This window comes from Equus quagga, chromosome 1 (assembly GCF_021613505.1).
Source record: "Equus quagga isolate Etosha38 chromosome 1, UCLA_HA_Equagga_1.0, whole genome shotgun sequence".
In the NCBI taxonomy this organism is placed as follows: Eukaryota; Metazoa; Chordata; class Mammalia; order Perissodactyla; family Equidae; genus Equus; species Equus quagga.
This window is the reverse complement of record NC_060267.1, coordinates 175,001,333-175,018,102: the sequence shown is the minus strand read 5'-3', so window position 1 is coordinate 175,018,102 and position 16,770 is coordinate 175,001,333. Positions and strand designations below refer to the sequence as shown.

The 16,770-nt window shown below is 37.1% G+C and overlaps 1 protein-coding gene across 2 annotated transcripts in view; it reads left to right on the top strand.

The window, feature by feature from the left end:
• Nucleotides 1–16,770, top strand: part of GK5 (glycerol kinase 5) — a 63,390-nt gene that overhangs the window by 31,322 nt on the left and 15,298 nt on the right. For both annotated transcript variants that reach the window (XM_046644841.1, XM_046644850.1), the window contains 7 exons: nt 89–220; nt 6,231–6,306; nt 6,844–6,905; nt 6,987–7,060; nt 7,237–7,297; nt 8,512–8,638; nt 9,738–9,842. In XM_046644841.1, the coding sequence (XP_046500797.1) occupies nt 89–220; nt 6,231–6,306; nt 6,844–6,905; nt 6,987–7,060; nt 7,237–7,297; nt 8,512–8,638; nt 9,738–9,842 (637 nt within the window). The remainder of the gene's footprint in view (nt 1–88; nt 221–6,230; nt 6,307–6,843; nt 6,906–6,986; nt 7,061–7,236; nt 7,298–8,511; nt 8,639–9,737; nt 9,843–16,770) is intronic.

Sequence of the window (16,770 nt, the reverse complement as noted above, 5' to 3'; positions counted from 1 at the left end):
GGTTTATTTGCATATGTATGGAATTAATGTAGAAAGATCAAACACTATTAAATGCATTTTCTTAAAATATCTTTTTTTTTTGAAACAGCTAATACACAGTTCCTGCCGAGTGCTTCACTTTTTCACTAGGAGTAAACGGTATTTAGCGGCCAGTCTGTTCACTTTCACAACCCAGCACGTTTCCTTGAGATTGGCCTGGGTTCTCCAGAACCTGAGTGAGGTAAGCAGAGAAAGAGAGAGGGAGAGTGTGTGTGTGTGTGTGTGTGTGTGTGTGTGTTTGTGTCTAGGCTAAGGGGAAGAAAAAAATTCAAGGAGTAAAGGTAGTAATTTGATTATTTGAGGGAAAATTAAGTAGTCACTACATAATGGAATGGAAGACAAGGAATCTTTACTTGAGTTTATTTTTTTAAAACCTTTGTGTTGTGAGTCGTAGCAAATATAGAAAAGTGAAGAAAATAAAAATGTACCACTCAGCGATATATTATGGAGCAAACATCTGTGTAACAGTACTTGAATCAAGAATCAGAACACTGATACTGCATATCCCATTTTCCTTCCACTTTTACAATTTATATGTTTATTCCTCAACACTATACTCTAGTTTTGCCTGAATGTTTTCGAACTTTGTATAAATAGAGTCATACATGTTTATTCTTTTGTCTGACTCCTTTTGCTTATCATTATATTTGTGAAATATACCCACATTGTGTGTAAATTAATTTCCTTATATTTTCACTGCTTTTTAGTGTTCAGTATATGATTTTACCATAGTTTATACATTTATCCATTCTGTTCATGTACATTTGAGTTCTTTCCAGTCTTGGGCTATTATGAATAATGCTATCTCTTGATGTACCTGTAAATGCGTTTTTCCTGTATCTGTACATGGGAATGGAATTTCTAGGGCGTGAATGTATATATGTATCTTTACCTTTAGTGGATAATGCCAAACACTTTCCCACAGTTTTTTGATAAATCACACATCTACCATTAGTGAATGGAAGAACTTTTTATTTTATTTACCATCATAATTGTTATTATCAGTCTTTTTTATTTTGGCCACTTTGCTGGGTAAATTAGGGATACCTTATTGTGATTTTGAACTGGATAGAAAAAATCAAGATACACTGTATACTTTCTACAGGAGACACACTTTAGGTTCAAAAATACAAATCAGTTGAAAGTAAATTGATGGAAAATATATATTATTCAAACAATAACCAGAAGAAGCTAAGTGGCTATGCTAATACTGGATAAAATGGACTTTAAAACAAAAAAAATGTTACCAAAGAGGGGCATTTTATAATGATGAGGAGGTCAATCCATCAGAAAAATCTAACAGTTTTAAACATATATGCACCTAATAACAGTGCTCCAAAATACATGAAGCAAAAACTGACAGAATTGAAGGAAATGATAGATAATTCAACAGTAATAGTTGGAGACTTCAATACCCTACTTTAAATAATGGATAGAACAGCTAGACAGGAGAGCAACAAGGAAATAGAAAACTTGAACAGCAGTATACACTAACTAGGCCTAAGAGACATTGATAAAAAACTCACAGCGGAATATACATTCTTCTTAAGTGCACATGGAACCTTCCCCAGGATAGTCCATATGCTACACCATAATTCAAGCTTCAGTAGATTTAAAAGGACTGAAATCGTATGGAGTCTTTCTCTGACCACAAAGGAATGAAATTAGAGATAAGTAGTGGAAAGAAATTGGAGAAAAATAAAAATATGTGGAAATTAAACAATGCACTTTTAAATGACCAATGGATGAAAGAAGAAATCCCAAGAGAAACTAGAAAATACTTTGGGGTGAATGAAAATGAAAACACAGTATACCAAAACATGTGATGCAGCAAAGGCAATGTTTAGAGGGAGATTTATGGCAAGACTATATATTACAAATAGAGGCTGTATTAAAAAATAATCTAACATTATACCTTAAGACACTGGAAAAAGATGAGCAAACTAAGCCCAAACTGAGCAGAAGGAAAAAAATATAAAATTAGAGTGAAAAGTAATAAAACAGAGAATAGAAAAACAGTTGAAAAAATCAACAAAACCGAAAGTTGGTTTGAAAAGATTAGCTAGACTGACAAAGGAATAAAAGAGAAGAGCCAAATAACTAAAATTATGAATGAAAGAGGGAACTTTAATTTTTTTTTCTTTTTTTGAGGAAGATTAGTCCTGAGCTAACATCTGCTTCCAGTCCTCCTCTTTTTGTGCTGAGGAAGACTGGCCCTGAGCTAACATCCATGCCCATCTTCCTCTACTTTATATGTGGGATGCCTGCCACAGCATGGCTTGACAAGTGGTGTGTAGGTCGCACCTAGGATCTGAACCAGCAAACCCTGGGCTGCCAATGGGGAAAATGTGAACTTAACTGCTGCACCACCAGGCCAGCCCCTGAGGGAACTTCAATTTTGAACTCACAGAAATAAAATGCATTATTAGACAATACTGTGAACAAGTGTATGCCAACAAATTAGATAACTTAGGTAAAATGGAAAATTTCCTAGAAATAAATAAGCTACCGAAACTGATTCAAGAAGGTACCATCTGAATAAATCGTTTTTGTCCATTAAAAAAATGAGTAGATTTTAATTTTTAGATTTTAGAGTAGTTTTAGGTTTACAGAAACGTTGAGCATAAAGTACATAGAGTTCCCACATACCCCCCAACACAGTTTCTCCTATTATTATCTTGCATTAATGTGTTACATTTGTTACAATTGATGAATCTGTATTGACACATTATAATTATATATTATTGATGTAATGTATCTATCATTATGGTATCATAGACAGTAGTTTCACTGCCCTAAAAATCCCCTCTGTTTCACTTATTTATCCCTCTCCCCTCATCCCTGAAACTCTGGCAACTACTAATGTTTTTACCATCTCTATGGTTTTGCCTTTTCCAGAATGTCATATAGTTGGAATCATACAATATGTAAACTTTTCAGACTGGCTTCTTTGACTTCAAATATATATTAAAGGTTTCTACATGTATTTTTCTGGCTTGATAGGTCATTTCTTTTTATCACTGATTAATATTTTATTATCTGGATGTGTCACAGTTTGTTTATCCAGTTGCCTATTGAAGCACGTCTTGTTGCTTTCAATTTTTAGCAATTAGGAATAAAACTGTGATAAACATTTGTCTGCAAGTTTTTGTATGAACATAAACTTTCAACTCATTTGAGTAAATACCTGGGTGTGTAATTGCTGGGTCATATGGTACTATGTTTAGCTTTGTAAGAAACTGCCAAAACGTCTTCCAAAGTGGCTGTACCACTTTGCATCCCCACCAGCAATGAGTAAGAGCTCGTGTTGCTCCACATCCTCGCTGACATTTGATGTCAGCGTTCTGGGTTTTAGCCGTTCTAACAGGTTTGAAATAGTATCTCATTGGTTTAATTTTCAATTTCCTGATAACATATGATGTAGAAATATGACTTGACTTTTTTTTTTTCTTTGCATTGACAAGGACCGCCAGGATATATTGACTAGGAGGGGTGACCACAAATATCTTTTTCTCATTCCTGATCTTGAAACAAAATCTTTCAACATTTTACCATTTAGTATGGATTTGTAGTAGGTTTTCTTTAGATATCCTTTATCAAATTGAGGAAATTCTCTTCTTTTTCTGGTTTGCTAAGACTTCTTATTGTGAGTGGATGTTGAATTTATCAAGCATTTTCTGTACCTGTTGTCTAGGTGTAGCAACCTACTTGGGATTTGTAGGGTATCTTGTATTCATTGTTTGTTATCTTGTTAATTTAAAAAATTTCTCAGCCATTATTTTCAAATGTAATTTCTATTCCATTCTTCTTAGCTTCTTTTCTTCTGAAAATCCAATTATGTATGTGTTAGATCTTCTCACTAAATCCCCTTTGCCTCTTACTCTGTCTTACATATTTTTATTCTCTTGTCGCTGTGTACTTTATTCTGGGTGTTTTCTTCTAACCTATCTTCCAAATCTCTTATTCTGTCTTCACTTGTTTCCAATGTGCTATTAAAACTCATCCATTAAGTTCTTAATTAATTCTAGAATTTCTTTCTTCTCCCACATAATTAGTATGGTGTTTTAAAATCCATGACTATTAATTCCAGTGTCTGTAGTGCTATGGACTGTTTCTTTCTCCTTTTTTTTTTTATGTTCTTTTGTTTCCTCGTGTGCCAGGTTACTTAGAAAAAATTTTTTTAAGCCACTTTATTGAGATATGATTGACATACAACAAACTGTACATGTTTAATGTATACAACTTGTTTGGTGAGCCTGGTTACTTATTTGTGTGTGTGTGTGTATGTGTGTGTGTGTATGTATGAACTAGACATTGTATTTGCAAAATTATGTGCAGAAATTATGAAAGCCTTCACATCTTGCTATGGATAGGATTAATGTTTGTTTCTTCCATTCTTCCAGGCACCAGGATTATCTTGATCTAATTTAATGGTTGAGATGATTCAAAGCTGAGTTGCAGTTCCTGTGAGAGCCTGTCCTTCTAGTTTACCTGTATGCCTAGGATAGAGCCATTGGAATTTTAACCCAGTGCAAGGAGGATTGCCCTTAGGTCCTTAGAATATCTACTCTGTGTCCCCTTAGCTTCACAGGGGCCTACTACTTGTCAGAATGCCTGGCTCTCATATATTTTTTGAATGAACAAATGAACTTACTCCCTCTCAGTTATTGTTGCTACTCACTGAAATACAGGTTAACCTTTGTCTAATCTGGAATGAATTTTAGAATCACAATTCCTAAATTTAAGAAGAGTTTGAAATCTAATAACATTACTTTAAGCATTCCATATTTAAGTGGTATAACACTTGAATAGAATCTTCAAAATACTTGTTATAGATAACCTACAAATAACCTCTTTTTTTGGAACTCATGTCATCTGTTTTCATTTTATTGATCCTTTCAGCTGTCAAAATATAATTCATCCTGGGGCTGGCCTGGTGGCACAGTGGTTAAGTTCACACATTCTGCTTCGGCAGCCCGAGATTCACTGGTTTGGATCCTGGGTGCAGCCATGGTACTGCTTGGCAAGCCATAATGTGTTAGGCGTCCCACATATAAAGTGGAGGAAGATGGGCATGGATGTTAGCTCAGGGCCAGTCTTCCTTAGCAAAAAGAGGAGGATTGGCAGCAGATGTTAACTCAGAGCTAATCTTCCTCAAAAAAAAAAAAGTATATATATATATATATAATTCATCCTTAAATGTCTCCATTTACTATTCTTTTTATCTCAGTCATTTATTTAGCAAGCATTTTTTTTTTTTTAACATTTGCTATATGCCAGGAAACCTCCTAGGTGTTGGGGTTATAAACTTGAATGCAATCTATCCTTGTTCTTATGGAGCTTAGGGTCTGGGAGGGAGGTAATGACGCTGTGAGCTAAGGGCTGTATATGGAAGATATCCACAGGGTGCTGTGTTGGGCAAAGCCAGGAAATGCCAGTCTTGAAGGACAAATAAGAGTTGGAGAGGTGATAAAGTATGATTTAGGAAATCGTTTTCCAGTATGTTAATAATATCTTAAGTATTTCAGTTTCTCTATTAGCTAGTTTAAAGATGTTTTGATACTTTTATTTGGCACGCTTTATGCTGAAGATTGGCAACTTTTTTCTGTAACATGCCAGATAGTCATATTTTAGGCTTTGAAGGCCTTAGGGTTTCTGTCACAACTCCTCTGCTGTCGTAGCCCGAAAGCAGCCATAGATGATACATCCACAAGTGAGCATGGCTGTGTTCCAGTAAAATTTTATTTAGGGACACAGAAATTTGAATTTCATGTACTGTGCGTGTGTCAAAAAAGTATTCTTTTTCTTTCAACTGTAAAAAAAATTAAAAAACATTCTTAACTTGCTGTCCAGAAACAGGCAAAGGGCTGGATTTGAGAAGTGAGGCATAGTGTGCCATCCCTGTTTTAGGCTATTTATATTGACATATTTGTATGTCTAAACTGAAAAATATATGTACTTTGTTTTTTCATGTTTTATATCAAGTAACACATGTTGGTATGAAACTAAAGATTTTCATACCCTGTGATAATTGCTTAGAACCGTTTCGGGTATGGTCTAGAAATTGCTTCTCTGTGTATATGTTAATTTCTATCAAACATGGGATTATGTTGTATTTATTGATTGGCAGTTAATCTTGCACTTAATAATTTAGCCTTTTTGAATCGATTTTGTTGTGGTGTGTTTTTAAGGTGCAAAAGGCAGTTGAAGAAGACAATTGCTGCTTTGGGACTGTCGACACCTGGTTGTTACATAAGCTCACGAAAGGTAAGGGTGGTCTGGTAGGTCTGTCTCAAGGAACTGAAATTTCACTGATAGAAATGATTCACCTAAAAAAAGGAGAAGTTACTTTTCTTTCCTTCCCAGATCCCAGACAGAGTGCTCTCTGGTGCGCTAGTAACTACGTGTTATGGTAAAGTTAGGTTAAGTTCAGATTTGTGGGAGGAGGAGGGTGATTTTAAAATTGCCATGAAACAGTCTCAGTTTCCAGAGTGGTGAGACTTGGGTTCCATACCGACTCTGTCCTCTGCACTTGGGTGTAACTGCAGGCGATCACACTGCCTCTCTGCTCCCCTTCCTCACCTTCAAACTGGGGGTCACGACACGACAGTGTCTATGAAAGCGCTCTGGTAAACTAGGAAAAGTTCACGAGGATTAAGTGGGAAATTGCTTTGGAGACTTTGCACTAGAAATACACATTTTGGAATGAATTTGAGGGCAGACGAAGGTCTAGGTTATAAACTAGGGAGAAGTGTTGATTTCTACTACCTGATAATGAATAGATTATTTCCAATGTAAATTTAGGTTCTGAATTCGCCACGGACTTTTCAAATGCCAGTACAACTGGACTTTTTGACCCGTACGAGGTAAAGTTTCTTTTCCTTCTTTTTGAACCACCGTTTTTGTGTAATTTAGCTCAAATTCTGATGACATATTTCTATGCTCAGATGTGTTGGAGTGGGCTCGTTACCTCTTTGCTTTCGATCCCGCTGTCGCTCCTGCCTCCAGTGAAGGATACGAGGTAATAATGAACGTTAGACGTGGGGACCAGCCACGTGGTCCCTGCATTTATGACATGTTTGAGGTGCTTGTATGTTCATTATGTAACGTTTTGGCCTATGTTGAAAACAATTTGCTGAATGTTAGAATTAATATTTCTAGAGCTATAACTTACTTGTTAATCAATTTTATTTGAAGCCACCATTTTGGATCAGTGGACGAAGAGATATTTGGTGTGCCTATACCAATAGTGGCCTTGGTAAGTAGAGAACTTGAGGGTTTCTCCTTGTGTAGGATAAACTAAATGATTATATATGAATAGTTGGAATTAGATTTAAGAGACACAAAGGGTCCTTGCAGAATAAAATTAAAGCATCATTTTTCCTTTTAAGTTAAAGGGTCCCGATATAATCAGAAGTACACTCTGTATTCTGGAAGGGCCAATGCTTAGTTTCTATTTGGTAGTGTAACCATAAACAGGAATAGGGAAGTTTAACATAAAGCAGAAAGTTGTATTTACGTTTTATAAAGTCCTTAGCCAGCATCTACCAGTAGAGAAGCTGTGGAAGAGTGAAAAATGAGCTGTTTCTGTTTTTTGAGGGTTCTTTCTTCGTTATGCCCATTCTCTCTGGGTGTATGAGAGAGTCAGAATATGGAGAATCTGAAGGATTTACATACTGATTGAGAGGCTGTGTAGAAACTCAGACCTTGCCTTTGATTTACATAACAGCTTGAGCAGGAGGTGTAGACTGTCTGTCCCTGGATGGACAGTCACAGTACGGGGAGGAATCCGGTGACGGAAGGGAATTTAATTCCCAAGTTACAAAGTCCTGGTCATTTAGAGAGGATCAGCCTTATTCAGTCCAGGGATAGGCTCAGGTTTAGATTAAGGTATGGCTGGAAGAATTATAGATTAGTGAGCAAGTATTCTTCAAAGGGGTTTGGTCCTTAAAATATTGCTGTATGTGTATCTACTTTTAATTATATTAACAAAATATTATAATTTTTCTAACAAAAATGTATAGTTGGGAAATTCATGATTTTGACCTACATCTATTTGTAGTTAAACATACATCTATCACTCTTATTAAAAGAAATTTGTGTGTTCGGTTATTTTGACTAATGGATAAAACTGCTTGTAAGTTGAAGATGAAAAAATCTTTTTTTTTTCTCTGCATAGTATTTCTTCTGACCTCTATTTCTAAGATTATTCCTATGATACTTAAGAGTCATGAAGTAGGTTGGCCACTAAAAATTGCTGAGCCGTGCGAGTTATCCACACAATGGTAGTTTTAGAGAGACTCCTGTCCTGTAGTTGTTGCTCCCTGTTCTCTCCAGGGATTTTCTTTTTTTTAAGGAAAAGGAAAAAGGAAAGAATGTCGACTATGAGAACACAGTAAGGGAGACAGTGGGATATGATGGGATGGGCCACTGCTAAGGGCCGGGAGGTCTTACACGTGACCATTTTGGCAGGTTGCTGACCAGCAGTCGGCCATGTTTGGAGAATGCTGCTTCCAGGTAGGAGATGTGAAATTAACCATGGGAACCGGGACGTTTTTGGATATTAATACTGGAAATAGCCCTCAACAGACTGTTGGAGGTAAGTAGTTAGAATTTGTCCTATTTATTAATAAAATATCACTTCTTTTCTTATTTAAATAAGTACTATTTTCCATTTTATATTAAGGATATTCTCTAACATATTTTTCATTGTTATTCTAAGAGATAATTAATTCTCATTTTCTTTTTTTCTTAAAATTAAAAGCATAAAAAAACGAGAAAGAGAAATTCAGAGGGATTAGGATATTTTGGTCAGCTTTCCAAATATTTACCTATAGTACCTGTCGTATTTGTTTAAAACATCTTTCTAAGCCTCTAAGTTTTCTTTTATGTATTAGAAATTCTTCTTTTCCTGAGTTTTTTTTTTTTTAGTGTTAGTTCTCAACTAGTGACCCTTGCATATTTAGAGTTTTAATTACAGTTGCTAAGAATTGCTCTCCCTAATGGAGGACATCCTGGGATGTGCAAGCCGAGAAATCTAGATTGTGGAACTACACCCAGGAGGGCTGGGAGCTCTTAGTCTGAGCTCTGGTTCCCTAACATGTTCTAAGAGGTGGATTTTAAAATGTTTTTCCTACCTTCTGTCACCCCTTACACTCTTCTTTTCCCCCATCTGGGAAAATGGGAACTAGGAAATGTTGATCACTGCATTAGGTTATTTCTGTAGGAACTTGTTTAAAACCACAGATAAATGGAATAGCATAGTTAGTTCTCCAGCAGACAAATCTCGTTAATAACCTTTAATTTCTCAGTTAAAATCTTGTTTCTTTGTTTCTAGAGATGTAGCTATGGCTATGACTAATAAAAGCTAATATTTGTTCTTGGCGTACTGCGCTAAGTTAGAAGCTAATATTTGTTCTTGGCGTACTGCGCTAAGTTCTTTTTGTGTGTTAACTCAGTTTATTCTCACAGGAGCTCTCTGAGGTAGACCATTTTACAGTCGAGGAAACTGAGACAAAGAGGTTAGAACTTGTAAAACCACAGCTAGTAAATGAGAGAGGATGGGGATTTGCTCTCAGGCCGTCTGACTTCAGAGCCACTTTGCTGTTTGTTGGGATAGTCAGCTTGTTCCATTGTAGACATCTCTGTAATGAATTGTCTATTTATGGTATCACTTATATTGTTTGTTTGTTTTTAAGGCTTTTATCCATTAATTGGGTGGAAGATTGGGCAAGAAATTGTATGCTTAGCTGAAGGCAATGCAGGAGATGCTGGTACTGCCGTAAAATGGGCTCAACAATTAGGTAAGTGGTCTGTTAAACAGATTTCACAGGCCAGACTTAAAGAATTCAAATCAGTAGAGAACGAATGGATTGTTTAATTGGAACATAAAATAAAGTGACATTTCCTAGAAGAAAATATAGGATGTTATTTTTATGATATTGGGATGGTAAGAGGCTAGGCATTAAGGCCAGATACTGTAAAGAAGAAGAATAAATTTAAGTCTATAAAATATTAGAATGTGTAGGGAGAGAGATGCCAAGCAAAGTTCAAGGACAAATTGGTAAGAACAATTGTAGCATATGTCAGAAAAATTAATAAAGATGACCAAAAAGTGGACAAAGGACAGAAGTATAGGTATTTCATAAATCAAATGGCTATTAAAAATGGTGTTCAAATTCAGTAATCAAAGAAATACATATTTAAAAAATGATGTCACTATCATTTTCAGAGATAGTTAGTTCAGTGATGCTCAGCATTGGTGGGGATGTAGAGAAAAAAGTATTCTTGTTTTCCGTTGGGACCAGTGTTAGTTGGTGCGGCCTTCTGGAGGACAGTCAGGCAATGTGTATCATTTTATAGAGTGCAGACCCTTTGCCCTCAGTTCAATTCTTTGTTTTCTAAGAAAATAATCATATAGGTGTGCAAAGACATGTACATACGTGAGTGTTTAATATAGCAATTGGGAATAAGTTCTCATCTAATAATAAAGCGTTAAGTAAGTGTCAGTATATCTATATAGTGCAACATTGTACAGTCCCAAATAATAAGGTAGTAGCATATCTTATTAATATGGAACATTGTGCTACACTAAGGAGGGGATGAAGCAGTGGCAGAATAGTCTATGTAAATATTTTTTTGTTTTTTTAAAAAATAGCTTTATTGAGATAGAATTCACATACTGTATAATTCACCTATTTAAATTCTACAATTCAGTGTGTTTTAGTATTTTCACAGGGCTGTGCTACCATAAACACAGTCTAATTTTAGAACATTTTTATTCCGCCAAAAGAAACCCTCAAACCCGGTGGCAGTGACTCCCTGTTCCATCCGCCAGCCCTAAGCTGCCATTCATCTACTTTCTGTTTCTAAGGATTTCCCTATTCTGGACATTTCATATGGAGGGAATCATACCATATGTGATCTTTTGTAACTGGCTTCTTTCACTCAGCATAATAGTTTCAAGGTTCACCCAAGTTGTTGCATGGATCAATACTTCATTTCTTTCTGTTGCTAAATATTCCATTATATGGATGTACCACAATTTATCTCTTCATCAGCTGATGGACATTTGGGTTGTTTCCAGTTTTTGGCTACTGTGAACAATGAACAGCCTGTGTATTATATAACCATATTTCATGCATAAGGCATAAAATATTATATGCCAAAGTATAAACAGTGATTCTTTTTTTTTTTTTTTTTTTTTAAGATTTTACTTCTTTCCTTTTTCTCTCAAAGCCACCCAGTACATAATTGTGTATTTTTAGTTATGGGTCCTTCTAGTTCTGGCATGTGGGATGCTGCCTCAGCATGGCTTGATGAGTGGTGCCATGTCCATGCCCAGGATTCGAACCGGGGAAACCCTGGGCCGCCAAACCCGAGCACATGAACTTAACTACTTGGCCATGGGGCCAGCCCCAACAGTGATTATTTCTGATGATTAAATTATGGAGCAGGCTCTGAATTTCTGCTTCACGCATTTGAACCAAGCTGATTTGTTTAAAGACAAAGATAATTCTATTGGCAGAAAACATGCACTCTAGGAGGAAAATGCCAATCATTTCTTCCTTTGTTCCTTTCTCTCTTTCTCTATAAGCCTGGACCTGTGTTATAAGTGTAAGAATACTTATTAACAAAAAAATGTTTATTTCAAAGCATTTTATCACTTAAAAATCTCTTCGTCCTTAGATGTACTTCTTTTAGTTTTGGGGGCATTTTTAGATAGTTTAGATAACTCCAGATTATCAGAAATAAAAAACATCAGTTACATATTTCTTTTATTTTAGTTATACCTTTTATTAATTTTACTCCTTCCCAGAAGATGCAAAGAAAAAGCAGAATAATTTGACATCAGTTAAAAAAACCAGTCATTCCCGAGTTCTGTGTGACATCATGTGACGTTGTCAGTGGGAATCCTTTCTGCTGCTTATCTGGGTTGAGGCTCATTCACTGTGGTTCTCAGATGATGAAAACTCTTTTCTGGGAGATGGGGCTAAATGGCCCTGACCTGGAAAATTGATGTGGTTTCCAGTAGAGACACAGGCTCCTCCTGAAGGCCAGTCTCGTTTCCAGCAGGAACCGGGACTATTGACCTAACTGGAGGAGGAGAGAATTCAGAGTTGAATTATTTACTTTAAAATTTCAATCATTGACAAAGCTAAATATTACTTGTATGTATATGTCTGAAATTCATACAAAAAGTTGACATTTATTTGAATATGTTTTTTTCTATTCTGAGAATTCACTTTAATGGGTATATTGAAAAAAATAAACAGACTAGATTCAGGAGAAACACAGTATCTAAGAGCCTGAGTCCCCGGCATTGCCTCGAATGTGTGTGCTGAGCCTGTGTATCTTTGGTGGTGTGCTGTGCTTGCTCCACGCGGAACGGCTTCCTTCCACCCTTTGCTGGTTGAACAGCTCAGGCTCAGGCTTAAAAACTGTCTTAAACCAGTTTCATCTTGATTTTTTTAAATTTATTTATTTTGGTGAGGAAGATTGTTGCTGAGCTAACATTTGTGCCAATCTCCCTCCACTTTATGTGGGACGCCACCACCGTGTGGCTTGATGCCACCGGGCTGCCCTGTTCATCTTTATTTTTAGATTGATTTTCTTAATCTTTTTCACACAGGCTGGTTCTCGCTCCCTTTTTTTTCCCCTTTCGCCTCCGATGCTAACTGCCACATTTGAGTCTCCACGTGATCATCTTTTTTCTTTTTAATTTGGTCCATTTCTGCTCTGCTTCAGTCTTTGTTCTACTTTGCTATCTCAATCTTACAAATATTTTTATGCCTTCCAGCTTGTGTTCAGTTAACAGTAATTGAGTGCTCACTATGTGCCTGGAACTGTACATGCTGAGAGGACACCAGTGAATAAGACAGATGCTCCCTGCCCTCACGGAGGTTACAGGGTAGCAGGAAAGACTTAGCTTAAATGAACAATTGAAAAAAAACATTAGCGTGAAGTACCAGGAAGGAGAAGTAGTAGTGGGATCAGTGATGTCTGAAGGAAGAATGAGAGAGGTCGGGCAGGTGGGAGAGGCAGCTGGTCAGGGAGCATCCACGCAGAGAGGACCAGTGAGGAGGCCAGGAGTGGGGAGGAGCGTGGCCTGTTTAAGGGACTATTTATTTTCCACAACGGAGGCAGTTACCTCTGCTGTCCTCCAGTGACACGGGTCAGGGGACATCTTTTCCCTGGCAGTACCACTTTTAATTGCTACGTGTCACATCTGCTGGCTCCCAGCAATCCCCATAAGACTTCCAGTACACGTTTAAAATTACCCAGGCCTCTTGTTTACTAGAAATAAAGGAAACTTTTCCCTTCTCTCTGGAGAGGTCCAGTCTCCCTCATTAGAGGAGAGGAGATAAACCTCCTCTCATAAATGAATTAGTTGTAGGTGGTGGTGAATAGTTTCATGTTACTCCCAGTGAGTAGAGTCTTGGTTCGTGTCTGCCCCCCTCCTGCTTCCTGCTGGGAGGACACACAGTAGGGTGAGTGTGGCGCACTGCTGAAGCTGGAGTGGAGCCTTGAGTTTGCAAGTAGACTGTGCGGACCCAGGGTCCGTAGAGGATACCACCTGAGTGTTATTGGTGAGAATACTAGAGGCTGGTGAGGACCGTCTAGATGTTCACTATGGATCCAGCCTGCTGAGCCAAGAGAAAATCCCCTCGGCATGTGGAGAAGGGAGCTGGCCTGGCGCGTCCCTGGGAGAGCCCCCTGACAGCAGACGGCAGTACTGTCTGGTCTGAACTGCTCCTCCTCCAGGCTGAGGGGGGAGGCCGAATCTTTCTCATACCTGGGGAAACCCGAGGGCCTGGGGCGTTGATCCCTTGCCTCTCACTCCCTGCCAGCCCCGTAAGCCTGATGTGAAAGAGAGCTCAAGTGTTTAAGGGCACACAGCACCTGGAAGGAGGGTGGCCAAGCTCAGTGAAGCGCAGCACGCGGCTCCTACGGAGGCAGGTGTAATGGGAGAAACAAGATTAAAGTAATATCAACAAAAGTGAAACTGAAAGGGATAAAAAAATATGGCAAAGAAGTATTTGGAAAACATAGGAATTTCGAAGGACAAAAACCATGATATACAAAATGTAAAAAAATTAATAAAATGTAAAATAGACAGTGCTGAAAACCCAAATAGGAATCAGGAAGCATTTAAAAACAAAAAGGAAAAAATAGAAAATAAAACAGAAGGGCAAGAGATATAGAGGAAAGATCAGAGGAAAAAATATGTGCACAATAGTCGCTTTTTTCGAATATGAAAATGTAATTATGGAAATGGAAATAGGATTATGAAAATATAAAAATTGAAGAGTGAATTGAAAATAAACTTTCCTGAGCAGAAGAAGGACTTGAGTTTTCAGACTGAAAGGACTTACCAAGTTGGGAAAAAAAAACACGAACTAAGACAGTCGTGTGTAGATGAATTGTCTGAATCCCAAGAATAAAGAAAAACTTCCGACAGGAGGAACAGCTTGTTTATAAAGAAAAAAGACTCAGACTGGCATGAAAATTACTTATAAAATTTGGAAAGTGGAATAACATTTACACGTTACAGAGTGAAAAGAAGAATGAGCCCATATTCTGGTGCCTGGCTAAGATATCATTTATATTAAGTGCGAAAAGGGCATTTCTTGGCCAGGCAGTATATACTTTCTGAGAAAGTTATCTGAGGAGATACTCCAGCCAAAAGGAAATAGTCAGAACAAAGATCTCAACATGGGAGAGAAAGCAAGGTATACATAAAAGGTGTTTTTAAAATAAAAAGATGTTTTTTCCTGGTAGCAGGTCAGACTTCTTTTTATTCTATTTTATTTGAATTGGTTTTATACTAAGCTGACTTAAGTTTTCTTACTGTAACCTAAATACTTTATTTCCATGCATTATGAACATAGTTTTGGATATCCCTTTAAGAGATTGAAATTATCTTCACACTAGAAAAGCCCCTAATTAAGGTAGGCTTAAAGATTTTGTGTGTATATGGTTATTCTATAAAAGAAACTAATGTTTCTGTTAAATATTTCAAAATGGTATTCTGTTTTTTTTCTTCTACCCATAAGTGCTTTTAATTCTATGATGTATAACTTATGAGGCAAGTTGCTGGTCAGGAATAGAAAACAGTGTACATTTTTCTGTTCTTCTTTCTGTTCATTTGTGTTTTCATTTTCAAATTCATATAAATCCATTTCTAAACGTTACGCAGACACACACACACACACCCACCCCCACCCCCACCGAAATCCTTTTCTCAATGCCCTACTGAGAGAGCAATAGAGTGGAACATCACAGCCTGTGTAACACAGTTAGAAATGTATGGTGAAAACAGTATTTAAATGGTACCCAGCCACATGGAAATTTGAAATGTCTTTTCTTAAGTAGTATAGGGCAAAGGAAAACATTGGCAATACAATTTAAGTGTCCAAAAAATAAAAGAAAATGACCCTAATTCTGTAAAAACAGTACTTAGGGGAAAATGATGAATCCTTACTAATAAGAGAAAAAGAGAGAAGCATAATAAATTTCCAATCCAAAAAGTATAAGGATATACAAATCATAAAATTGAAAAATAGGGGCCAGCCCAGTGATGCAGCAGTTAAGTTCGCACGTTCCACTTCAACAGCGCAGGGTTCACCGGTTCGGATCCTGGGTGCGGACATGGCACCGCTTGGCTGGCAAGCCATGCTGTGGCCACCATCCCACATATAAAGTAGAGGAAGATGGGCACGGATGTGAGCTCAGGAGCAGTCTTCCTCAGCAAAAAGAGGAGGATTGGGAGCAGATGTTAGCTCAGGGCTAATCTTCCTCAAAAAAAAAAAAAAATATCTATCTATCTATCTATCTATCTATCTGGGAATTTCTTCACATCAGTTTGTAGGTATCTTCATTCTTTTTTGCAACTGCATTGTACTCCATTATGTGTATGTACATAGTTTAGCCAGCCAATATCCTATATTTGGGCATTTAAGTACTTTCCAGTATTTTGCAAATGCAAATAATGCACAATAAATAAGTGTGCATTATGTATTTTCCGATTGTTGGAGGTGTCTTAAGAATAAATTTCTAAAAGTGAGAGTGCTGGGTCAAAGGGTAAATGCATTGTAATTTTGTTAGATATTGCCAAATTCCCCCTCCATAGGAATTGTGCCATTTTGCTTTCCCCCAGAAATATATGAGACTGTTTCCCCATAGCCTCTTTCCTCATAGCATCTTTTGCATAAGGAAATGATCTGGTTGGATGAACTGCAGAGGTTGGGTGATGAAGTAGAATTCTGATGTATTGTCAAGCTTTTGACCTTTTCCACAATATCATATAAATAGATCTCACATAAATGGAATCATATAAATGGATATTGGAATCTAATATCATGTAAATGGAATCCATTTCCATATAGTAAATGGAATCATAACCAGTTGAGGTGGTTTCTTTTACTCAGCATGATGCCTTTGAGATTCATCCATGTTGTTGTATGTATCAATAGTTCATTCCACATTGTGTTTCATGGATGTATCACAGTTGGTTCATCCATTCTCCCACTGAAGGATGTCTAGGCTGTTCCTTCTAGGTTTTGGTGATTATGAATAAAGCCACTGTGAACAGTCGTGTACAGGTTTTTGTGTGAACGTCAGATTTAATTTTTTTAAGGTAAATAGCTAAGAGTGGCATTGTTAGCTCAAATAAACACACACACTCAAATAAGTATGTGTTTATCTTTGTAAAACAAAAACCTGCCAAGC